The sequence below is a fragment of the Argentina silus genome (assembly GCF_951799395.1).
Source record: "Argentina silus genome assembly, chromosome: 15".
In the NCBI taxonomy this organism is placed as follows: Eukaryota; Metazoa; Chordata; class Actinopteri; order Argentiniformes; family Argentinidae; genus Argentina; species Argentina silus.
In genome coordinates, this window is record NC_139669.1 from 12824192 (window position 1) to 12849912 (window position 25721).

The 25721-nt window shown below is 40.8% G+C and overlaps 3 protein-coding genes across 3 annotated transcripts in view; all 3 read right to left on the reverse strand.

The window, feature by feature from the left end:
• Positions 1 to 2466: 2466 nt before the first annotated feature.
• mtnr1al (melatonin receptor type 1A like) lies at positions 2467 to 5139 on the reverse strand (the record flags this gene model as incomplete). The annotated part of the gene is made up of 2 exons (XM_083685580.1): positions 2467 to 3128; positions 5034 to 5139. The coding sequence occupies 2 exons, from the start codon at positions 5137 to 5139 to the stop codon at positions 2467 to 2469; spliced, it is 768 nt and encodes a 255-aa protein (XP_083541706.1).
• Positions 5140 to 6430: 1291 nt separating this feature from the next.
• Positions 6431 to 9303, reverse strand: LOC310815732 (melatonin receptor type 1A-like; the record flags this gene model as incomplete). The annotated part of the gene is made up of 2 exons (XM_083685626.1): positions 6431 to 7200; positions 9120 to 9303. 2 exons carry the CDS (start codon positions 9301 to 9303, stop codon positions 6431 to 6433), a joined length of 954 nt encoding a protein of 317 aa, XP_083541752.1.
• A 6245-nt stretch (positions 9304 to 15548) lies between these two features.
• Positions 15549 to 25721, reverse strand: part of fat2 (FAT atypical cadherin 2) — a 39929-nt gene continuing 29756 nt past the window's right edge. The window contains exons 20-24 of the mRNA XM_083686359.1: positions 25361 to 25515; positions 21323 to 21770; positions 19692 to 19845; positions 18639 to 19174; positions 15549 to 18093 (exon numbers count right to left, since the gene is read on the reverse strand). Coding sequence (XP_083542485.1) covers positions 17606 to 18093; positions 18639 to 19174; positions 19692 to 19845; positions 21323 to 21770; positions 25361 to 25515 — 1781 coding nt within the window. The 3' untranslated portion in view covers positions 15549 to 17605. The remainder of the gene's footprint in view (positions 18094 to 18638; positions 19175 to 19691; positions 19846 to 21322; positions 21771 to 25360; positions 25516 to 25721) is intronic.

Below are 25721 nucleotides of genomic sequence, written 5' to 3' on the forward strand. Positions count from 1 at the left end.
CAAATCGGTTTCATTTTACTTCACTACAGATTTTAAACGTATGCAGTATGTTCTAGGCCAACACATTCTTGAGTTTTAACCCTAACCCTTTTAGACAACCTTCAGTTGTTTTCATGTCATCAACCCTAAACTTTTTGCCTTTAGCACACCCAACAATCTCATTATTCTCACTGATTGATAACTAACTGCTTTGTTGATGTTCAGATGCAACAGGATGTACTTTGTTGCAAATGATCTGCTAATCACGGTGAATGTTTTCTTTTAGGCGATGGCTATAGGGAGCAATAGCTGAATATTACACTGAAAAGAATCCATTATTGTGAGGTTGCTACTCTATCTATGATATGAGCCTGTCCTATGATTTCTACCTCCACCAGCCTCCCCTGATATGCCTTCATAGAAACTTATCAAGCACATACCTTTCAATGGGTTAGCCTTCAACTGCATGAGAATTCACCTCTCCAACATATGCAATACATGTTCTAGCCACGTGGACAAGTGGAACTGGAGAGGTTTAATGATTGAAATGGCCACAAATGTGTATGCAAATTTGTATCGCCTTTTGCATTTACCTTTGTTGGTAGATGGGCACCATTCAAATGAAAAAAATACAAATCATATTCATATTAGTAAAAGAAACACATCCACATGTCATCACACGTCATACCTACCTTTCACCGGTAAACTGAAGTGTACATCTGCACAACCAACAGGACTATCATGACTGTTTATCTCATTCAATTCAAAACCTGTAGGGAATGTCTGCCTTTTTATATGCTGGGGCTGTTCAACATGGGCCAAGAAATCTTGATCCTGATCACTTAGATCTTGGATCTTGATCACTGACAGTATAGCCTGGGGGTACATTCCATCCAACCCGTCAACATTGGCATTAAACTACCTCTCTCCCTCCTCCAGTACAACTAAGAGCAGAGAATACATGCATTTCTTTCTCAAAGCTATGAAATAGTAAAAAGCCAGGGGACTGTGATCACTACCTCAAAAAAGACCATATTGTAGCAAACAGCGGTAGAGTAGCTTGCCCCAAGCAGGTATCGAACTCACAACCTCCCGCTTATAAACCGGCCGCACTAGCTACAACACCAAGAGAGTTAACCCCCTTAGTAGAGCCACTAATGGCTGTTATACAAGGTTGTTATCATATTGTACTGTAAAAAAAAATGTGTCTGTAAAGTCAAAATGTTCATTCCCTCTGAGAAAATGGGCTCTATTTTCAGCCGGCACAAAACAGACATAGTGTGAGGTGCCCTACTTGATAGATGTCCCCATGAAGGTCAAATTCTTTCAGTACAGCTGATCTAACATGATCTACCTCACTGTAATCCTGTGGATTTTTAATGTGACATAGAACAGGTTTTTTTCTTGCACTGTGTAAATCTCTGCCCTCTTTAAGATCAAAACTATTCATTCATTTGTCGAGGTAGCAGACAATGTCCATCGTCCTTGAAGAGTGGTTGTAGAGATGACATGCATAGCAAAATGGTTGAGTATTAAGAAAACCAGATATATAGACAACATATAGATCACAGTGAACCTTCTTTATTAAGACTTATTTGTATTATCAGATCAATTCTGTCATAAACATTATGAACATTCTTAATGATGGTGTGGGATGAAAAGCGTGTGACAGAAAATGGCTATTCTCAACATATTCATCACAGAGTTGCCTGGACTTTAAAGTGATTCGCAGGATAAACATTTAGGTTTCAACCTGGTAAAAGCAATACATTATATCATATAGTTTAATAAACTTAAAAAAAACGTTCAAGCTATTGGCTGTTGATAAAGACACGTTTTTTATCTATGAAAAAATATGAAACATTAAATTGTTTCCTGTGTATTCAATCATTAGTGGGCTTGTATCAGCTTGCTTGATTCTATCTATCTATCTATCTATCTATCTATCTATCTATCTATCTATCTATCTAACCGTCTCTCATCTATCTTGCTATGAAGCAAATGATTGTGAAGGATATGAATTGAATTGGGCATACATTATTTGAGCAGTTTGGATATTTTTATGAAAGTGCTTACAATATTGCTTAAGAATTCAATCTTAACACATCTTTGAATTGAGTCATATGTCACATTGAGTTGAACATGAAGATGTTGGTTTATATCATGACCAGTTCAACATACCAGTTTCGTTAGACAAAGATCAATTCTAAAATGCCTCCAATAAAAATGCAAAATAATCCATGACAAAGGTGACATCAAAAAGCAATGCTTCGGGATTCTGAACTGAACTGAACATTTGCAACGGATGGTGACATTGCCAACAGCTTTGACTTTGAACAGACTTCCATTTTCCCCATCATGCCGCAGAGTACTGTAAGTCTCTCACCTGCTCAGAAAACCTTCAGCAATGGAATTTGAAGATGATGAGCGCAATCCTTTTGTACTCCTTTCGAAAGTTATGGTTAAGCACCATGTAGATGACTGCATTCAGGCAATGAAGTAGCTGGCTGTGAAGAGCCACTCAGGAATAGCTTGGCTCAGTCTCGGATTGATGGCCACTGCCAGGCCTATGAGGTTCAGGGGAGCCCAGCACACGGCGAAGAGGACGAAAAACACAAACATGGTGAGGAAGTTGTGGAAGTCATGTGGCTTGATCCTAGGCCGAGAGTCGGGCTTGACCCATTTGCGCACCTGGATGACCAGGATCCAGATACGAAGGTAACAGTACGTAACAATGCTGACGGGTAGAATGAAGTGGACTACCACCACCGTGATGGTGTACAGGGAGCTGATGGATTGGGCAAAGGTGCAGGAGTAGACCTGCGGGTCGTACTGCAGAGACTCCATGAACCAGTTGGGCACAATGGCCAGTATGGTCAGACCAGGATGGATGTAGCCCATGGTGTTGCTGTTGGAGAAGAGCTTGTCATACTTAAGGCTGTGACAGATGTAGCAGTAGAGGTTGATGGCGATGCCGGTGATATTGAAGATGGAGCCGATGACACTCAGCCCCATGAGGAAACCACTGATTTGGCAATGGATGTGTCCTGCAATCCATCCATCCTGGAAGATAGCTGTCAGGACCAGAGGGTAGGGGTAAATTGCCACCACTAGGTCTGCAAAGGCCAAACTGATCACAAAGGCATTTCCTATGGGGAAAGAATAAAGAAAATCAATCTTTATCTAATAGGTCTCTCATTAAAGAATAACATGTTTGTTTGAATTGTTTCTGTAAATTAATTTCACATCATTTAAACCCAGGATATTACAACCATAAAGTTTGAGTGTGTCATGCAACCTCAGCATCTTCAATGTAAGGTTGTGCATCTCGCTGGCTTCTAGTGATTTAGCCTCAAAAAGTTCAAAGGATTGGGGTAGATGATATAATCTTCCAAGAAAAGCATTCCTGTAAAAAAAAAACGAAATATGGAAAAAGTGGAACATCCCTTGTGGTCATGGCTTTGCTGGATGGACTATCCCATTTTTGAGCTTCTATCCCTTTGAAAAGTTGTCAACCCCTCATCCAACATTCACAACCATTAGTGTGAAAAAAAGCATGTAAAGACCCCTGTTACTGTAAGTTCCTTGCTGGCTTGTGTGTTAAAATGACATGAGACCACAGTTCAGGATTGCCTGCCTCAGCAGAGCTGCTCTTGCAGTGGCTTCTGTGAGGCTTCATCCCTACTGAGTAACCATTTCACACCCAACCGTGCTCCGACTAATTCAGGACCATGAGCTGGGTTGACTGAAACAAGGATGACAGCACCACCACTGCCTTCATCCTCTGAAGGGAATGGATATGTGGAAGATGTTACATATACAGATAAGGCCACTGACAGGTAAGTTCACAACACCAGGACCAATGAGGTGAGGTGCTTGTGAATGGAGGAGATGAGAATACCCACATGCCACACCTGATTGACCCAAACATGCAAACATGCAAACATCCAAGATTCTGATTCTAGAATTCCTGCATGTTTGGGAGCGGGCACAGTGGACATCACAGGGGCAGTTACAGTTGCTGTGACCATGGATAGCTGTGCAGTATTTGGAATTATTGCTAATTGCTAAGATTGTAACATCTGTGAGTGCTTTAATGCTATTCATATTCACAGCCTTCTATCCACATGTGCTATCATGACACATAATGTAACATTTCCAACATGTGTACTGAATATCCCATGGTCAGACTGACTTGGACCAGAGTCTAATATGGATCGATTGGAGTCTTGACAGTATTACTGTCTCCTAATAATGGGTGGGTATTCTGATTGAGATCCATACCTTCTGTGTGAAATCTGGCAGTCCTACCTTGAGAGAGGGTGACATGATTCTCTCTGACAGAACTTCACTAAAGATCAAGTAATTACCATTGACAAGAGCAGAGAGAAGTAGAGGGAGAGGAGCTGTATCTACTGTTAATGAGGTTATCAAACAAGAGGGTAGAATTCTGTGAAATAGCCTACCTACCACTTTGCAGTCGATGTGCATAGCAATACCTAACGTGAATTTGATTTCCTTCCTTCCTCTTTCGATTGTTATGGTAATAAATAAGCAGCAAGCAAGTCTTTCACTCTATCAAGACGTGATATGAAACCTGACAAAATGCATGAGGATCTATGAGAAATCACCATATGTGCATTGTGGTCACTGAATCTGTTAGCTCCTGTACACAGGGGCTTAATTGATTAATCCACCCGAGTCAAAGGTGTACATAAAACTGTCATTCAGTAACAATGAACAATGAACAATTCTGTTAAATGATCCACTTTCTCTGTGCCTGGTTTGCTTAAGTGCCATGACTGTGTCAGCATGACTGCACTCTTGACAAGTTATAGAAAATACTGTCGGATTTTCAAATCAATTGATGATACTGGATGAATGACTTTCCCATTGATTCTGTTGGAGGTGATGCTCAGAAAAAGAGAAATATAAAACTATAGGAGAACTGTGACTCAGGGAGGGGATACATGACATATGCTGCTGATGAACAGGAAAATAAAACTAAATTAATTCAGCCATACAGTACAGTATGAAAGGGAGGTGCATATTACCTGCTTTCCTGAGTTTCCTATTTCTGAAGACGGACACAATGACCAACAGGTTGCCCAATATATCTACTACAATAGTTGTGATCAGCACACTGGCCAGTAAAGTCATCACCCAAGGAAAACGATGGTCCTCTTTGCTCCTATCTCCATGTGAAGAGTTTCTGAGGGTGATAGCTGCTTCTACCATTCTCAATTCATATTTTGATGTTAAGGACAGGTTAAACTACGACAGGTTCCTTCCAACGACTTGCATTGAGTTGTACAGTGTCCGTCCAGTCAGTGAGTGCGGTAAAGGCATTTATTAGTTTTTTGTCTCATTATCTTCAAATTTAATTACAAATATAATACAATAAAAGTATCATTTAAGTCTTAAACATGTCAAACTAATTGAGACGTTTTAAGTAGGTGATTTTATGTTATTATTATTATTATTATTATTATTATTATTATTATTATTATTATTATTAATATTATTCTTACGACAGTATATTTGTTAAACAGCCAATAGTGGTGGTATATTATGTGACTCTCATCTTCTCAGCCAATTTAGAGGGCAGTTTCATTGTAATAATTGACATAAATAAACAGTCTTCCACATCTGGATGTTGTAGCTATTAGGACCACAATACAACTGTTATCAGTTCTCGCTTTCTCGATAACAGTTTTCATTTTGTCTTGCAACTCAGTTGAACAATTTTTTGTCTTGTCTTTCATTTTGACTGTGTCCAAAATCTGTCTCCATGTCCTATGATGAGAAAAATTGTTCAGGTGAACAACTAATTAAAAAATCTGGCCTTAATCATGCCCATTCAAGGCTCCCTCTTAATTCGTCATGCATCACATTATTTTAATGAACTTTCTAACTTCAACCGCATCTGTATCATTTTAGCACCACACTTGTGTAGCCTTCTTACAGTGGTTTGTAATCCAAAAATTGTAATTCCCATTTGTTCAATGCTCAGTTGTTGCGCTTCCCGCTTCTCCGCTCATCTTGTCTCCTGTCACTCCGGCGCGTGAGAAAGTGTCTCATCGCCACTGTTTCAATATGCTGCTACTGATGTTCTGCTCTCCTCATCCCACGTGCACTTGTAGTGGTCCATAAACCCTGTCAGAAGAGAACTACTTCGGCGCCCCTCCTGCGCTGCAAATACTGATGATGAAATGACAGTTACAATCTTGTTTCCAGAAACACTATATTACCAATCCATTTGGTCTATCATCATTTTTTTTCCAGATAGAATGCTAATACCCGGCCAATTAACAAGCAAATGCAGAAATTCATGAAGTCTCTGGTGTTCTCTGTTTTGGGATGACCTGAAATGTGTTGTGTCTACCACAATTAATTGAATAACCCATTATGCCACAGAGTACTGTAAGTCTCTCACCTGCTCAGAAAACCTTCAGCAATGGAACTTGAAAATGATGAGCACAATCCTTTTGTACTCCTTTCGAAAGTTATGGTTGAGCACTCCATAGATGACTGCATTCAGGCAGCTGTTGAAATACGCCATGAAGTAGCTGGCGGTGAAGAGCCACTCAGGAATAGCTTGGCTCAGTCTCGGGTTGATGGCCACTGCCAGGCCTATGAGGTTCAGGGGAGCCCAGCACACGGCGAAGAGGACGAAAACCACAAACATGGTGAGGAAGTTGCGGAAGTCATGTGGCTTGATCCTAGGCCGAGAGTCGGGCTTGACCCGCTTGCGCACCTGGATGACCAGGATCCAGATGCGGAGGTAACAGTATGTAACAATGCTGATGGGTAGAATGAAGTGGACTACCACCACCGTGATGGTGTACAGGGAGCTGACGGACTGGGCAAAGGTGCAGGAGTAGACCCGCGGGTCGTACTGCAGAGACTCCATGAACCAGTTGGGCACAATGGCCAGTATGGTCAGCGCCCAGACCAGGATGACGTAGCCCATGGTGTTGCTGTTGGAGAAGAGCTTGTCATACTTAAGGCTGTGACAGATGTAGCAGTAGCGGTTGATGGCGATGCCGGTGATATTGAAGATGGAGCCGATGACACTCAGCCCCATGAGGAAACCACTGATTTGGCAATGGATGTGTCCTGCAATCCATCCATCATGGAAGATAGCTGTCAGGACCAGAGGGTAGGGGTAAATCGCCACCACTAGGTCTGCAAAGGCCAAACTGATCACAAAGGCATTTCCTATGGGGAAAGAAAAAAGAAAATCAATCTTTATCTTATAGGTCTCTCATTAAAGAATAACATGTTTGTTTAAATTGTTTCTGTAAATTAATTTCACATAATTTAAACCCAGGATATTACAACCATAAATTTTGAGTGTGTTTGGATCGTCATGCAACCTCAGCATCTTCAATGTAAGGTTGTGCATCTCGCTGGCTTCTAGTGATTTAGTCTCAAAAAGTTCAAAGGATTGGGGTAGATGATATAATCTTCCAAGAAAAGCATTCCTCTTAAAAAAAAACGAAATATGGAAAAAGTGGAACATCCCTTGTGGTCATGGCTTTGCTGGATGGACTATCCCATTTTTGAGCTTCTATCCCTTTGAAAAGTTGTCAACCCCTCATCCAACATTCACAACCATTAGTGTGAAAAAAAGCATGTAAAGACCCCTGTTACTGTAAGTTCCATGCTGGCTTGTGTGTTAAAATGACATGAGACCACAGTTCAGGATTGCCTGCCTCAGCAGAGCTGCTCTTGCAGTGGCTTCTGTGAGGCTTCATCCCTACTGAGTAACCATTTCACACCCAACCGTGCTCCGACTAATTCAGGACCATGAGCTGGGTTGACTGAAACAAGGATGACAGCACCACCACTGCCTTCATCCTCTGAAGGGAATGGATATGTGGAAGATGTTACATATACAGATAAGGCCACTGACAGGTAAGTTCACAACACCAGGACCAATGAGGTGAGGTGCTTGTGAATGGAGGAGATGAGAATACCCACATGCCACACCTGATTGACCCAAACATGCAAACATCCAAGATTCTGATTCTAGAATTCCTCATGTTTGAGAGCGGGCACAGTGGACACCACAGGGGCAGTTACAGTTGCTGTGACCATGGACAGCTTTACAGTATTTGGAATTATTGCTAATTGCTATGATTGTAACATCTGTGAGTGCTTTAATGCTATTCGTATTCACAGCCTTCTATCCACATGTGCTATCATGACACATAATTTAACATTTCCAACATGTGTACTGAATATCCCATGGTCAGACTGACTTGGACCAGAGTCTAATATGGATCGATTGAAGTCTTGACAGTATTACTGTCTCCTAATAGTTGGGTGGGTATTCTGATTGAGATCCATACCCTCTGTGTGAATTCTGGCAGTACTACCTTGAGAGAGGGTGACATGATTCTCTCTGACAGAACTTCACTAAAGATCAAGTAATTACCACTGACAAGAGCAGAGAGAAGTAGAGGGAGAGGAGCTGTATCTACTGTTAATGAGGTTATCAAACAAGAGGGTAGAATTCTGTGAAATAGCCTACCTACAACTTTGCAGTCGATATGTGCATAGCAAAACCTAACTTGAATCTGATTTCTTTCAGCTTATCAATTTCTCTCTTTCGATTGTTATGGTGATACATAAGCAGCAAGCAAGTCTTTCACTCTATCAAGACGTGCTATGAAACCTGGCAAAATGCATGAGGATCTATGAGAAATCACCATATGTGCATTGTGGTCACTGAATCTGTTAGCTCCTGTACACAGGGTCTTAATTGATTATTCCACCCGAGTCAAAGGTGTACATAAAACTGTCATTCAGTAACAATGAACAATGAACAATTCTGTTAAATGATCCACTTTCTCTGTGCCTGGTTTGCTTAAGTGCCATGACTGCGTCAGCATGACTGCACTCTTGACAAGTTATAGAAAATACTGTCGGATTTTCAAATCAATTGATGATACTGGATGAATGACTTTCCCATTGATTCTGTTGGAGGTGATGCTCAGAAAAAGAGAAATATAAAACTATAGGAGAACTGTGACTCAGGGAGGGGATACATGACATATGCTGCTGATGAACAGGAAAATAAAACAAAATTAATTCAGCCATACAGTACAGTATGAGAGGGAGGTGCATATTACCTGCTTTCCTGAGTTTCCTATTTCTGAAGACGGACACAATGACCAACAGGTTGCCCAATATATCTACTACAATAGTTGTGATCAGCACACTGGCCAGTAAAGTCATCACCCAAGGAAAACGATGGTCCTCTTTGCTCCCATCACCATGTGAAGAGTTTCTGAGGGCGATAGTTCCTTCTACCATTCTCAATTCATACTTTAATGTTAAGGACAGGTTAAACTGCGGCAGGTTCTTTCCAACGACTTGCATTGAGTTGTACAGTGTCCGTCCAGTCAGTGAGTGCAGGAAAGGCATTTATTCGTTTTTTGTGTTTACAAACATTATCTTCAATTTTAATTACAAATATAATACAATAAAAGGATTTGGGATCTAGGATCATTTAAGTCTTAAACATGTCAAACTAAGTGAGACGTTTTAAGTAAGTGATTTTATGTTATTATTATTATTATTATTATTATTATTATTATTATTATTATTATTATTATTACGACAGTATATTTGTTAAACAGCCAATAGTGGTGGTATATTACGCGACTCTCATCTTCTCAGCCAATTTAGAGGGCAGTTTCATTGTAATAATTGACATAAATAAACAGTCTTCCACATCTGGATGTTGTAGATATTAGGACCACAATACAACCGTTATCAGTTCTCTTTTTCTCGATGACAGTTTTCATTTTGTCTTGCAACTCAGTTGAACATTTTTTTGCCTTGTCTTTCATTTTGACTGTGTCCAAAATCTGTTTCCACGTCCTATGATGAGAGAAACTGTCCAGGTGAACAACTAATTTAAAAAACCGTCCTTAATCATGCCCATTCAAGGCTCCCTCTTAATTCGTCATGCATCACATTATTTTAATGAACTTTCTAACTTCAACCGCATCTGTATCATTTTAGCACCACACTTGTGTAGCCTTCTTACAGTGGTTTGTAATCCAAAAATTGTAATTCCCATTTGTCCAATGCTCAGTTGTTGCGCTTCCCTCTTCTCCGCTAGTCTTGTCTCCTGTCACTCCGACGCGTAAGAAAGTGTCTCATCGCCACTGTTTCAATATGCTGCTACTGATGTTCTGCTCTCCTCATCCCACGTGCACTCGTAGTGGTCCATAAACCCTGTCAGAAGAGAACTACTTCGGCGCCCCTCCTGCGCTGCAAATGCTGATGATGAAATGACAGTTACAATCTTGTTTCCAGAAATACTATACTACCAATCCATTTGGCCTATCATAATTTTTTCCCCCAGATAGAATGCTAATGTCAATTAACGAGCAAATGCAGAAATTCATGAAGTCTCTGGTGTTCTCTGTATTGGGATGATCTGAAATGTGTTGTGTCTATCACAATTAATCGAATAACACACATGGTTAGATAAATTGTTAGCAGATATAATATCGACTTAAATTCTCGAATGGATAACACATAGACAAAACTATTTTGTCAACTCCTCCAGTCTCACAATATTGTGTTGGTGTCATTATTAGACAATGACTCATATTACCACAATTCTCTTGTCATCATAGCCCCATCATAGCATCTGTCAAAGTGCCCCCTAGCACCCAAACTCATTACCCTGCTAGACTTTTCTCTTAAAGATCTGTGACGATTGGGAAGGTGACACCCACTGTGTGCAGACAAAGACATCCCTACAACCTGAAATTATGACAGATATTTGACATGAAATCTGTGTTAAATAAATGTTGAGATCAGTCACAGTCTTAGAAAATATTATTGAAAACATGGTTGAATAAGACAAACATTGTGCATTTTATTGATGCGTAGGTCGTCAATGTAAATGTTGAAAATGTGCCATGTGTCAGCGTTGTCACATGACACAATGATGTTGCAATGACATGAAAACAATGTTGATTCAACCTCTCTGTGTCCAGTGGAAAGTTCAAGAAAGCCAACCTAGATGAAGCTACAAGGATTTGCATATTGTCATTCTTTGATTTCCGTGGGGGATTCAGCCAGCACAGAGAGGGAGGAGAGCAAGTAAGGGAACCAGAACAAACAATACTTGCCTCAACAGTATGTGACACATACTATTCAAACTGCATATGGCTATCACCAACATAAAGGCATGGAAGAAGAAAACCAGCCCGTTGAGATGAATACACATTTGGCATCAATACAAAACAAGAAAAAAAAATGTAATCAATCATTAATACATCAAACCAAAACATTCTCAAAATCCTTGGATTTGTGTCCAAACAGGGTGAACGTATTCCTTGACTTATTTATATCCTCCCTCATCTATCATGCACTTTGTTCCCGCTTGACTTGAAAATCACCTATCTTTGTAAATTATGCCTTGCCTATTTTGTTGTCAGGAAGTGTTTTTGCTAAGTGGGCTTGACCAATATGAAGTATGGTGTTCATCTGTAAATCTGAGCATTGATTACTTTATCTTATGATGACTGAGGGATAGATGATTCACTTACTTAAACAAATGTATTTGTTGTAAGTTGCTTTGGAGGCGTCTGCTAGATGCCATAAATGTAAATGTAATGTAAATGTAAATCATGTGGACCTTTGAACCACCTTGTGTCTGGAATCTTCACCTATGTTAATGCCAAGCCCATCAACATTTCAGTGTAGATCCTGTCATGCTGAGTACATAGCTTCATGGATGCTGTCCCATTGTGTAGCCTACAACAAAACATCCACACAGACTGGAGGCATGCCATCCAATTTTGATTCCTGCTACTGACCCCCCTAGCTGATGATGTTGCACAATTAATGATAGTTTCTCATATTTGGATCGGTGAAAAAAAAAATGTCTTATTGATAATATGTTATTGTAGTTTATTTCTGAAGGCTCAGAGAAGGATGGTGACAGAAGTGGATTAAAGGAGTCTGATACCATATGTTCAGTGAGGCAGTAAGGTCAATCTCAGAAGGTCAGTGTCTCCATAAGAATCCATGTTTCCCTGTATGCACTGCAGACTGTGGTAAACGGGAGGACCTATTACCTGCCCCGCTTTCAAAACACAGCCCGAATCATACTCATCATCACATCTGAATTGAGAGTCACAGAAATGGAGACATGTGTTGTGTTATAGGCTATATCCGCCCCCTGCAATTTAATGCCAGCGCTATAGGCCTATGCATTATTCTAGAGGCAGAAGCCATTTCCGAATCCCATCTGCTGACCCGCAAATTGTCGAGGGTCATGCTATAATCCATGTTTACGTCTTTGTTGTTCTTCCATTAATGATAGAAAACCAGTGACACAGCTTGCATTTTCTGACAATGTTGTACAGATGGGTAGCTATTTTGATTTTGTACGCACTGTCATCATGCACAATAAATATGCATGCCATCTGGGTAGCTACAATGGTCAGTTGGGGGGGGGCACAAAGTAGGAGAGGATCAGGGTGGGGCATATTTAAACACCTTTTCCCTTCAATCTAGAGCCATAATCTTTCTGTAATTGTATATATAATTGTATACCATAATCAACTCCTCTCTTTCCACAGGATCTGTCCCATCTTTCTTTAACACAGCCAGAGTCCCTGGTGAAGACATCCTTGGACCCCCTGCAGTTTGCCTACCAGGCAGACATCGGTGTGGATGATGCCATCATCTACCTGCTACACAGAGCTCACTCCCATTTACCAGTTCTACCAGTCAGTGGTGGCCAGCGCAATGCTGTACGCGGTGGTATTCTGGGGGAGCAGCATCAAGGAAGGTGGCACCAAGAGGCTGAACGAGGTTATTAGGAAAGCTGTTCTGTCCTCGGTGTCACCCTGGACACTGTGGAGGAGGTGGCCAATAGGAGGATGAGGACCAAATCCTGGCCATCATGGACAATCCCTCCCATCCCCTACATGACACTGGCAGAGCAGAGAAGCTCCTTTAGCAACAGATTATTACAACTAAGAAGCACTATAGGAGATCTCAATAAGACTGTACAACTCCTCCTCCGGCTCCCTTTTTCTAGCATTGTGACTGCCAATGGCACCTGGTCCTAGCCTATATTTTTGCTTATGATGACTGATGTATAGATGATTCACTTACTTTAGACAAATGTACTTGTTGTAAGTCGCTTTGGATAAAAGCGTCTGCTAAATGTTAAAAATGTAAATGTAAAAAAAAAAAAAAAAACGATATATATATACACACACACACTCACCAAACACTTTATTAGGAACACTATACTAATGCTGGGTAGGGCCTCCCTTTGCTCTCAAAACAGCCTCAATTCTTCATGGCATTGATTCCACAAATCATGTTGGAAACATTCCTTTAGGATTCTGGTCCATGATGACATGATTGCATCAAGCAATTCCTGCAGATTTCTCAGGTGCACATTCAAGCTGTGAATCTCCCGTTCTACCACATCTCAAAGGTGTTCTATTGGATTCAGATCTGGTGACTGGGAAGGCCACTGAAGAACAATGAACTCATTGTCATGTTCATGAAACCAGTTTGAGACGACTTTTGCTTTGTGACATGGTGCATGCTGGAAGTAGCCTTTAGAAGATGGGTAAATTGTAGCCATGAAGGAATGCACATGGTCAGCAACAATACTCAAATAGGCTGTGGCATTCAAGCGATGATTGATTAACGGCCCAAAATGTGCCAAGAAAACATTCCCCACACCATTACACCACTTCCACCATGACATGGTGTACAGGTGTTCCTAATAAAGTGTTGGGTGAGTGTATATATATTGCTTGGCTTATCTAAGGATACATCCTAGACTAGAATGCATGCTCAATGGAGTTGCTTTTAGTCTAGGACTAGAGTACTCTGTTTCTGCTCCATAAGTGGTTACTGAAGACAAGGGAATACACTGTTGTTTGAGTATCATTTTAATTTCTTACCGAAGACTTAACAAATGTGCATATTAATTTACTTTTTACAAATTAGGCTATAATTCATGTTAAATCAGTTCTGAAACTAAACAGCATTTCTTTATCCTCAGGCACAATCTCTTATGTCTTGTCTTAGTAACTGTTACAAGTGTTACAACCCTTTTAATGCAATAGCAATGCATAGTGTTTTACTTGTACAAACACAATTTAACAAAAAAGTTGATGTCAATAACAATAACGTATATTTAATTGTATAAATGCACCGTCTACCTTTCGTTCCAATATGCGTGATTCTGATGCTTATGCTTTGCTGCTGCGCTTCGTTCCACTTGAGCGAGCGTGCAGGATCAAACAACCTCAAACAACCTTCAACAACCTTCAACCTTCAAACAACCTTCGGTTTTCATCATTTGGATAGGGGTAACAACAGCGAACCAAACCGAATCGGAACAGCATATATTTGAATTGACACAACTAATAGATTGTCTTTATTGTATCAATGTTATTCATTACAAATCTTCAGTCAAAATGTCTAATTAGGAAAAAATACCGGGGACATGACCGAGGTGTCCTCAATGGTAGTTACGGTCTGGATAGAGTCATTGAGAGACAAGACACTGATAGAGAGTGACAGGGTACAGGAGTGAGTGACACGCGGGCGGACTTGACGAACCGCAACACAGCTGGTGTCTAAAGAGAGGGGTTGGCTTTGACGGGGGGTTACCACACCCTTCCAAGCTCCCACAAGCACTCAGAACTGCTGCTGGAAAAACACACCTCTGTGGTGTCTGTGTGCGTGTGTGCGTGCGTGTATGTGAAGTTGAACTCACGTCAGTAATTTAATTTAAACTAAATTAAGTGTGTGTCTACCACGTGTTTCGGGGAGCATAGCAGTAATGCGATTGATTTACCTATACTTCATCAGACCCTGAAGCTAAGCATGTTCTCTATATCGATCGAGCAAATCATATAGCCCTTTGGTAGGAAACGCATAACAACTTATCAGATAGCCCTGTCATGAATGTCATGCAAAGAATAAATCTGCAAAAAAAGTTGCTGAGTTGCAGAGATAGGACCGTAAACAACCTTGCCTTATAGCCAAGCTGACTCACACACTGGACACTGAGTCGCGCCTCTTTGCCTCGTACGCACCTCATTATGCATACCCATTACTTTAATAGCCTAGGTTCTCCCGTAGTTCGGAGGCAGGCAAATTGTGCCATGCCTGATGAAAATGATCACTTAAACCGACCTTTTTACATTGAGTCTGGGAGGTTTCTCCCCACTCAAACAGTAATTTCATGCACTTGCCGATGGAGTAAATTATCATGTTGTGTGACACAGAATAAATGCTGGCTAAATAGCTGGGCTATTACACAAGGCTGTGTTGTGATGAATTCCAAAATGCTAGGATGGAAGGATATGGACATATTTTGAGGAAAAGAGAAATTCAGATAATCAAAGAGCTAGTTATGAAGGTAGTTAACACCAACAAATTGTGTCTCCTAGTGGACAATGCCGGCATCACATGTCGGCTTCATGATGGACTTCATAACATAAAAAAAGTATAACTGTACTAGTTAGGAGGAATATAGACACTCAACATGCTTTGTTAATAATATAAGATTTTTTATTTATGTATCTTTACACTGTTGAAAATAAATGGGAGTACGACATCATAGTAAAATCTCTCACAGAGAAACAACAAAAAAAACATGGGGGTTATCCCACATTGATACACATATAGAACACATTACAAAAAGACATTCAGGTGAACGTGAACTCATTGGACTACCACATACACTGCACATCCAAATGACACAAGGATACAACGCTCTCAAAAGAGGAGACTGTCACCCAAAACAGTCCACATACTTCCAACAGCTGCCATTCCGTGCATGAAAATTGAAAAAGGGAAAACACTAGATTTGTTCCAAACTCCATGTGTGCACAGTGCACCATCACTACACCAAAGCAGCAACCAGCAATGGACAGATTCCACACAAGACAAAATACTTAACAGGCCACAACATACGCAACACTGAGCACATAATGTTACTGTATGATGCTGTAGGCTTTTAAGGAAACACAACATCTCATCAGCAGATATGGTGGAATAGTATAGACTCTTGCTACTTTGTTACTGTGGCCTGGTAGAAATGCTGTATTAACTGTATTGTTGAAGGTAAACACTAACGCTGGTGGTATACCTGGGCATAGAACAACAGAATTGCTGTGAAGAATAGTATTGTATCGAAATCAGCCGTGCTAGCCACAACACCAAGAGAGTTAACTCCCTTGGTGGAGCTGCTAACAGAGTTAACTCTCTCGGTGTTGTAGCTAGTGCGGTTTGTAAGCGGAAGATTGTGAGTTCGATACCCACTTAGGGCAAGCTGCTCTACCCCGCCGTTCGCTACAGTATCAACCTGTTACATGTAAGCCTAAAGGTAGCTATGCTACTAATTAAGAATAATGCAATAACTATTGAACATATGTACAAGAACTCCATAAAAAACAACTCTTTATCATGACAGTCTACATGTTCAAGCCATTTAAAATGGCTGCATAGGCATTTTTATGGCTATATAATTGTAATTTTATCATGTAGATTGGCTACAACTGCAAAGTCAGTTTAGAGGACACATTTGTGTGTCTGCACTAAAATACTGTAAGGAATTCCATCGACCAACAATTACAGTTCAAAGAAATGTTTCCAGATCAAAATGAAGCTACTTGCACTATGCTATTGTATTTACATAATTGGCATGATCATTGATAGAATGAACCTAATGTACAAAGATAAATCTGTTTCACCACAAACACATAGAATATTTGAGTATTTTCATTAATTTACTTATGGCTCTCTGCTTACTGAGGATCCAGCCCCTTCATAATTATAAATGACATCATTATACAAAAAAATATGCACTGCAATAAATGGTGACCAGATGAAGGAAATTACCTATTTCAACATATTTTTGAAATATGGCTGTCATATCGGTTTGAAATGTATCCTCCATGAAATGTTCTCTTTTCAATTCTTATTGGGTTTGGTTTGATATAATGCTTCTTTTGAGCAAATACTATGAGTAATACTCTGAATATAAACACATTTACAGTATATTCAACATTCTGATAATTCTACTATACACATGTGGTTTCACCTTTAGAAGTAATTATACATTAACAATATACTGTACAGTGCATGTCATTTTACCTTGTCGATGTTTAGTGAGTTATTGTAAACTGGCCATCATGAATTCAGCATCATCTTCACTGTCTTTTCAAGTAAGACAACACTCGGCCAATGATGTCCTACATCCAACTTTCATTGATGAAATGTTCAAAGTAAAATGTCAGTTAGTCATAGCAGTGCACAATACCGGAGTACTTAATAACAATATGCTCTCCTCTGGGAGAGTGGCCTACACACATGGGTGTTGCTGATGTTGCACCACGTATAGTTCAGCAAAGAAGTCTCTCTGTGTGACCTGGCTAATTCCAGACACATTGTAATACTGTTCATCCCTGACAAACAAACAGGAGTGCTGGTCAAGTACTGAGCTTCTCCCACCAAAGATTGACTTCAACTAATTCATGTTTTTTCGTCTGTCTGATGCAGTCGTCCCCAGAGAACACATCTAGGGGTCATCAGTCACTTGGTCCTAGAACATGACCTCCTCACAGCTTCCGTAATCGCTCTCCACCATGTCTGAGCTGTCGTAGCTGCGGGGGTTAGCGCTACGTGGCGTCGCCTCAGGCCTAGCCTGGGCGGGGTTGCTGCAGTCAGCGTAAGAGGGCTGTGCCACACTCAGACGCATGCTGAGTCGCCGGTAGCCCCCAGAGACGTTGTCCATGCTGCGTGCATGCTGAGTGGGGTAGTAACTAATGGCAGTGTACTCGTTAGGGCACTGGGAGCTGGGGAGTGGTAGGCCATCAGGCCCTAGGAAGTCGTCCAGGTTCTGGTTGCTGTAGCAGGGGGGAAGGGGCGCGCGGCGATCACAGCGCTCCAGAGGGAAAGGGAAACCTCCGAAGCGAGAATTCCTACGTGAGTCCACGGCGGTCACGGTAGGGTAGGTGTCCTCCACAATGTCAAACTGGGGGAACTCCTGGACAGTTGGGCGTCCGTAGTAGTCAGGGTCAGCAGGGTACACTGTAAACACAGAGACAAATAAACCTACATCATTATCCTTATTCATAGTCCAAAATCCCATAGGCTGCAAACTGTTTTACATTACAAAGGAGTCCTTGTTATTTGTCTTAGAGGTCAACACATACACTGTCATGAATAATTCATCAACTATTCGATATCTAGAGAATGATGCTACAGGAATTCTGTGACTTATGCACTGCTCACCACCACTACTACCACATGTGTACAGGAGAGAATATACTACATATATTAATAAATGTAGGGGTAGCCTAAGTATTCCCCATTGATTTGATCTAAAGATGGATGAAAAAGGGCAGATAAAGTGAGAGAGGGAGCGAAAGAAAGATGAAACGAAAACTTTGCTTTGTAATTTACTGATCATTCCAGGTTCAATCAACCTCAATCGCTTTCCCTTCGACTCTTTCACTCGACTCTTTCATCTGTCATGATAATCAATATCAGTTTTTGGTCAGAGTGTAGACCAGAAATAGACCACAAAGTGCAGACCACAAACGCAGACCGTTAATGTATTTACACAAACTCACCTTCATAGTCCATCTCCCAGTTGTTTTTCATGATGGACTCGTTGTCCGAGCTGGAAGGGGGCCGGGGGGGGAGGTTGGGGGCTACGCTGCACACCACAGGCCCCTGCGTCTTGGGGGTGGAGGCCCCTAACTGAGACCCCAAGTCCACCTGGCTGCGAGGCCTGAGTGAACGGAACGGACTGTGGAGGTCCAGATCATTCCCAAAACCAACCAGGGTACTCATCTCGATGGGGTGCACTTCCTGGTTGTCGGCCATGATGCTCTTGGCGAGATTGGGCTGGAAGTAACCATTGGAGTCCTGAACGCACACCGGCTTCTTCTTCTTTTGTCCTACGTAACGTTTCCTGACGCAGACGAAGATGGCAACCAGGAAGATAACGCCCAGCACGCTAGCACAGATCTCCATGATCTCCACATAGCCCAGGATGGGTGAGACTTGGGGCAATGGATCGCAGTGGATGGATCCCTGAGAGAACTTACAGTCGTACCCACCTGGACAAGGGTTAGATGAGCAGGCATCTATATGGTTCTGGCACCTATAGAGGATTGTGAGTAGCAGAAGTTAGTTTGATGTAAAAATGCTGAATGTTAAATAGTGAGGTTAGCAGAACACAAATAAACTTCTGGTATAATAACTGAAAATGATTTGAATAATGTATTCATAACATTGTCCCCATGGTTTTCTGTTTAAACCATGGATAAGGTTAAATGGCTTAGATTGGTGAGAAATAATGCAGTCTAATGCATTATGCATTATGTGGTAAAACTTATGTAATACAGGCATGCTGTGTGACTAGAAAACATAATCCAGTATTATGCTTCCTTTCATATATACTACACCCACTGCTTCATATGAGTACAATACATTCTCATACAAGAGTCACCTTTGTAAAAGAGGTAACAACCACATGGGACTTCCTAGAACAATAAAGGCTGAACACATTTCTGGGAAAAACTTGCAAATGCTAATTCCTTTCTACACTCAACCTCTGGAAGTGAATAGAATACCAGTGTGTTATAATTACCAAGGGCTTGGGTGTTTGTGAGCCATACCTGTTTCCAGCAATTTGCTGCAGACAGTTGCAGATGTAACCTTCAGTCTTTGGCACACACACCTCCCCGTGGGCGCAGGGTAGGGATGCGCAGGGGTTGTTGGCCAGCTCACAGTGGGATCCAAAGAACTGCAACGGACATCTGCAGCGCAGCTCTGGAGGGTAAACAAACGGAACGGAAAAACTCAATCAAAGTAACACTCCATATAACACTGGTGGTATTCTAATGAGAGATACTAAATATTTCAGAAGTAATATAGGCCGATTGTATCATAGGGTGAAGAGTTTTTTCAGGAAGTTGGGTTAGAACGCTTTCTATGAGACAGACACATATAACGCTGTATAACTAATTATAGGCATATATAATGTCTTATAATGTGTTCTTGATATATCATAATATGTTATGTCTGTCTATAAGACTTTGCCCTATAAGTAAAGTGTTAGTGGAAGTTTTCATTCAATTGTCAGGCCATCTCATTTAGTTAGGTGATAGTTTTAAAGTTTTAGTTCTATATTTTAAGTGATTAAAGCCAATCACATTTTAAAAATCAGAAGACTTATTTAGGGAAATAATAATATTTTGACATATTGGTGCTTTTATATTCATTTCAAAATGTTCATGGATGAGATTTCCAAAAGTATTATAATACTAAGATCACTTAGATCTATTTTAGACTACAGACATAAAGATGATCTTCATACTACGAAGATTTCAGGAAACTATCAGTTGTCCTCTTGTTCAACTTTGCAGAGAGGGAATTACCTACTTAGCTATGAATTCTTGAAGCCTCTTCTACTGTAATTCCTACAGTTATTATTGTTGAAGGGAATTACATATTACAATACTTATACTGTAGGTATACTCCAAAATACACCTACTGTAAGAAACACATCGAGAAATATCTGCAGAGGCTTTTTGCAAAGCTTTAGGCTTTGTTGTGTTCCTCCAAATACAAGGTATATTATGACGAGCCTCTTGTGTGCTTTCATATCCACCTTGCCAGAGCAAAGAGAATAGATTATGACTACCAGAGCCCTGAAATCTCGCAATGACATTTCAAAACATTCAAGAATATTTTCTCTTATTTTTTTATCTCTCTTTTACAGCTGCAGCTTGCTTATCGTAGCCATGTAATGGGGCAGTCAAACGGAAATTTTTGTCTGCCTTTTACAATGCATAGTTCTCACAAAATGGCCAATTCAGGCATCCAATAATCCTTTGCCTTCCTCTGTCTATTTAGTTAGGTGGTGCATTCTGTGAATAAAATACAATATGGTTGTAAAAAATGTATTAATTTGATGATGGCAATTGACCTTCCTTTTTAAATAACCATGTCTCAAACTTTACATAACCATGTCTCAAACTGTACATAACCATGTCTCAAGAGGTCCAAAGCACAGTTCCTGGTAGTGTTGATTTGCATTTGTGCTTTTCCTCCAGCCAAGCAGTGACACACCTGATTTTACAAACCCTCAGCCTAAGTCTGGATTGAAGTGATTATTATTATCATTAGTGAGTTAAATCAGTTGTGTTACTGCTTGGCTAGTGCACAACCCGACCCCCAGGAGTTGACTTTCATATCAGGGATGTACAGTAGCCTGTAGAACATACAGTACGTTGGCCTAACTCACCTGCATTTGAATCCTCCTCACAGATACCCTCATTCTGACAGGGGTTATTTGAAGCGCAGCTGTCCAATCGGGGACAACAATGATACACCCCGAATACCCTCCTCGTCCCCAGACCCGTCCACTCCTCATCATGGTCAGTTCTGATTGGCTCCCCATTCAACTTCAAGCCCTCCATGCATCCTATGAAGCCTTGCGTGAAGTCCCTAGCGGAGACGGGAGTGGGGGCAGCGAAGAGCAGTGCTCCATGGGGCTGTGTCATACGGCAGGGGTCAGAGAGGGCGATGGACATTGGGTGGATGTGGTCTAGGGTCAGTCTGAGGACAGTGGTGTTGATCTCCAGGAGGACGTGGTGCCAGCGTCCATCTGACACGGGGGAGGTCCTCACGTGAAGGGTACCCGGGAGGATGTTTCCACAGCTGTACCTGAACTCCAGTTCTCCATTGGTCAGCTGTGGAAGCAATGGACAGGAAGAACATTAGACTAGTCACAGTTAAACTAGACTGGTCACAACTCACTCATAACTAAATTACCATGTGAAGATATTACAGTGTCAACATTATCTTTATTTATTTATAAAATAAAGCACCAGATGTACAGTATGGAACAGGTGTTGGTACTGTAGGTGTAATGTTACTTTTGTGTATAATTTCCAATGACAAATGAAAAAAACGTTGTCTGGAAACTGGCTTCTTGGAGATAGAGTGGAAATAGTTTTCTTTCTTTTTTTTTTCTTTTTTTTTACCACGGAGGACTTTGAGCTTTAGGAGATAGTTAAAAGGAGCAGGTGCTCCAGGGAAATACTGGATGCAGCACCTTCAACCCAAGGCTATAGCATCAGAATGCAAAGTCATTCTGACCATCAGCATCCGCACATTATTGCTACTTCAACGTTCTGACAATGAATACATTAAGCTGTTTTTCCTTTCATTCATATTAATATGTTTTCTTTATGTATTGGCTCCCTCCTCTCCTCATCCTTCTCATAAAATATGCATGGCGTGTGCGTATCTTTAAAATTGGCAAGCATTACACAGATGTATAGAGCATGCATTATTAAACCCTGATGTGCTCTGCACTAGCCACTTAATTGCCCCAGCAGAATCTTCTGAGGTTTTTTTCTCAGAGGCTGAAGTAGCACAGAGCTAGCTGCTCAGCATTCAGGATTCAACCCTTGGGTATTGGTGCTTTGCTTTCATAGCCCTGCTTTTCTGTTTGATACAGCTCCTGTGGATACTGTAGAGTCCTCGGTATTCAGAGTTATATCCACAAAACACCATGTACATCATGGTGGCTCCCCACGCGGCGGATGTGAGGTACAGTCATATTATCTGTCCATTGTTTGACCTCACAGTCTCTGGTAATGCATGTAATGGAATGAATCATCCTCAAGTGTTGATGACCCATTCCAGAATTCCAAATATACATATATACAATGTAATAATATATAATGCATGGAATGGAATGAGGAATGGTATCAAACACCATTCCTCATTCCATTCCATGATATCATTTCTCATTCCATTCCATGTATTACAATGTATTTCTACCTCCACCAGCCTCTCCTGCTCTCTACTCCATGCACCCACCTGTGGATCTGAAGGGATTGGGTAGGTGTTAGCAAGATTGTTGTAGCTCGACCTCACCCTAGACTAGATGGAGTTTTGACTCTGATAGACTAGGTGGAGTTTTGGCTGTCTTACTTACACCAATCATTTCAGATTTACTAAAGTGTCAAGGGAGTAGGGCCTAGGAGTCAAAAGATCCCTCATACTGTAAGAGTGCATGGCATATTTAAGCAATTAGACACAATAAGCTGTGCTTTATCATGAATAAAGTCACATCTGAGGGGGGTTGTTAGGCCCGCATCATAGCTGTTATCAGGGAATAAAGCACGGCTTCGAACGTCTCTCAGCCAATCACAATGCTTGTTCTGATCAAACCGTTGTATAATGTAATATTCCAATCATATACTAATGAGCAAATTACAGTTTTGTTTACAATAAGAACATCAGAAACATTGCACCTTGGCAAAGATTAACTTAATTTCTGCAGTTGTTGAAGGCATCGATCTCAGCTTGATGTTTCACCATTGACCTGACTTGGTAATTAATTCCTTTTCCTTCTGTGTTGTGTGGAAACAGAACACTTCAAACACTTTGGGCCCGCTGTACTGTAGCAGATGGACCTGACGTGAATTACCTCCTAAAAAAACCTAATTACCCCCACGATCAATGTGCACGCTCTGACTGGGAGCATTAAAGGGTATCTGCCTCACCATTTCCATCATGTCTGGGATCTTTTTTCCCTTGATAATATTAGATCTAAGCTGTCAGTATTCATAAAGGCGAGCGCTTTTCTTTTACTGACAAGTCACCTTTTATTTTCTCAGCCTTGTCACAGGCGCTTTTGTTCAAATGGTAAGAATTTCCATTTCAAAGTTACTTGTGAATGCATGACAAGGAATTAGCCGGTGAATTGGTCCAACTTAATTTAAATTTCCAGGAGTTTCTAAAGAGATGCATTCCCCTTAAACTTAAATATTTAAGACTTGGGAGTGGATAAGCTTAGGTAAACAGATGTTGTGCCATGTCTTGTCAAAGCCTCTGTGAAGTGAGAGGAGCGAAAGGGAATTCTTGGATGACCATGTTCAAAAATTCTTTTTGAAGCCATTTAGTTTTTTACAATAAAATTGACCTAGGTGCTTGCCAAGATTCAAAACCCAGAGGTGACCGTGAAAAAAGTGAATGCTACTTTTGATGTTTTAAAGCGTCAAATATTTTTATATTCTATCATGGTGTGTGAATGTCATACAAATAAGGAACGTACTGGGAGAGGTGTTGCACTCCAAGAGTAGGTCAGGGCTTTTATCTAACCCTGCACTGTGAGGGTTTATGTCTCAAAATATACAATAATTCCATATTCACTTTCATCTTTGATTTAAACAACAAAAAAGCGGCCACCCCACCACTAGCTGAGGGATGGGACTGGAGGAATCTCAAATTCATAGACAGAGCTGTGGATGCAAGGACTGACCATCCATGAGATCAAAATGATCGTTTTAACCATGTTTTGAAACTTTTTTTTCAATTCATAATTCAAAATTATTTTTATTTACAAACAAGCTTATATTTTGGGTTCAGATGTGGTAAATTCAACTAAGCCTGAGGCATTTATACATTATATTCTTCAAGAATCAATGACATATATAATTGATTTTAAGGTCCAAAAATGGATGCAGCCTACCAATCCCAGATTGCCTCTTTAAACCACTACTTTAATATGTTACACCTACTGCAGAGGCAGAAATCAGAGGACAGGCTCATTGTAATGCATGGAATGGAATGTGGAATGGTATCAAACACGTACCATCTCTCATCCCTTTCCATGCATTACAATGAGCCCATCCTCCAATGTCTACCTCCACCAGCCTCCCCTGACCTACTGTAACACTACAGTAAAGTCAAAGGTCCAAACCTGGTTGATACCAGAAAGATGAGTCTGCCTATCATAGTAAACCCACAGTGAGGCCCCTCGGTGTACCCCAGCAAAAATTGATAGAAAGGGGATAATATGGAGACAGTAGACCAACTTGTCACAACATGGCTCCAAGGTAAAAGTGCATTGATCGACAGATTATGCTCAAAGGGTGAACAACATGATAACAAACCAGTAACATTAGCCCTGTAATCTGTGTCGGAATGTTCCCTTCCGGATTAACATGGCTGTGATATGTAATCAGGCATTCTAGATATGCCCATAATCACATTATGAGACAAGAGACGCGCCAAAGCAAAGAGCATATTATGCTTTTTCATCTACTGTAATAATGCAGTGGGACTTGGTTAAATTCCCAACCTGGCCCACATACTGTATAATATTCTGGCCATCATCATCATCCCCATCATCCTCAGTTTACACTACTAGCCTAATTCATTCTATCTCGTCTCTTCTTCCCCAAATTGTTTCTGACAAAGTCACTTAGTTCTCAATCCAGTAACATGGTAAAGTAAAGGTTATAACATATTTGTTTAAAACTACCTTTAAGGTTCCCCAGTCAGTGGCATTGGTGGTCATGATGACGCCTTGGTGCTGAAGGGTCCTGAAGCGCAGGGAGAGGTGGAGGTTCTGATTCTTCTCACCCATGTGGTGGAGATATCTGAGGTACCCCTGTCCATCAAATCTTATAGCCGACTCTGAAGTAAAAGAGAACAAAGTGTAGAGTTAAGTATCTTTTTGTATGGTTTCACCAAAAACATGTCAGTCCTTTTCACTCTGTTAATCCAAAAGTTTATTTAGCAAACCCCCTCTTACTTAGCAAACACACATTTTTAAGTCCATGGGGCCTAATATGTTTGCTAAAACGGAGGCAATCAAAACTTCACTTAGAATAAAGTTTGTT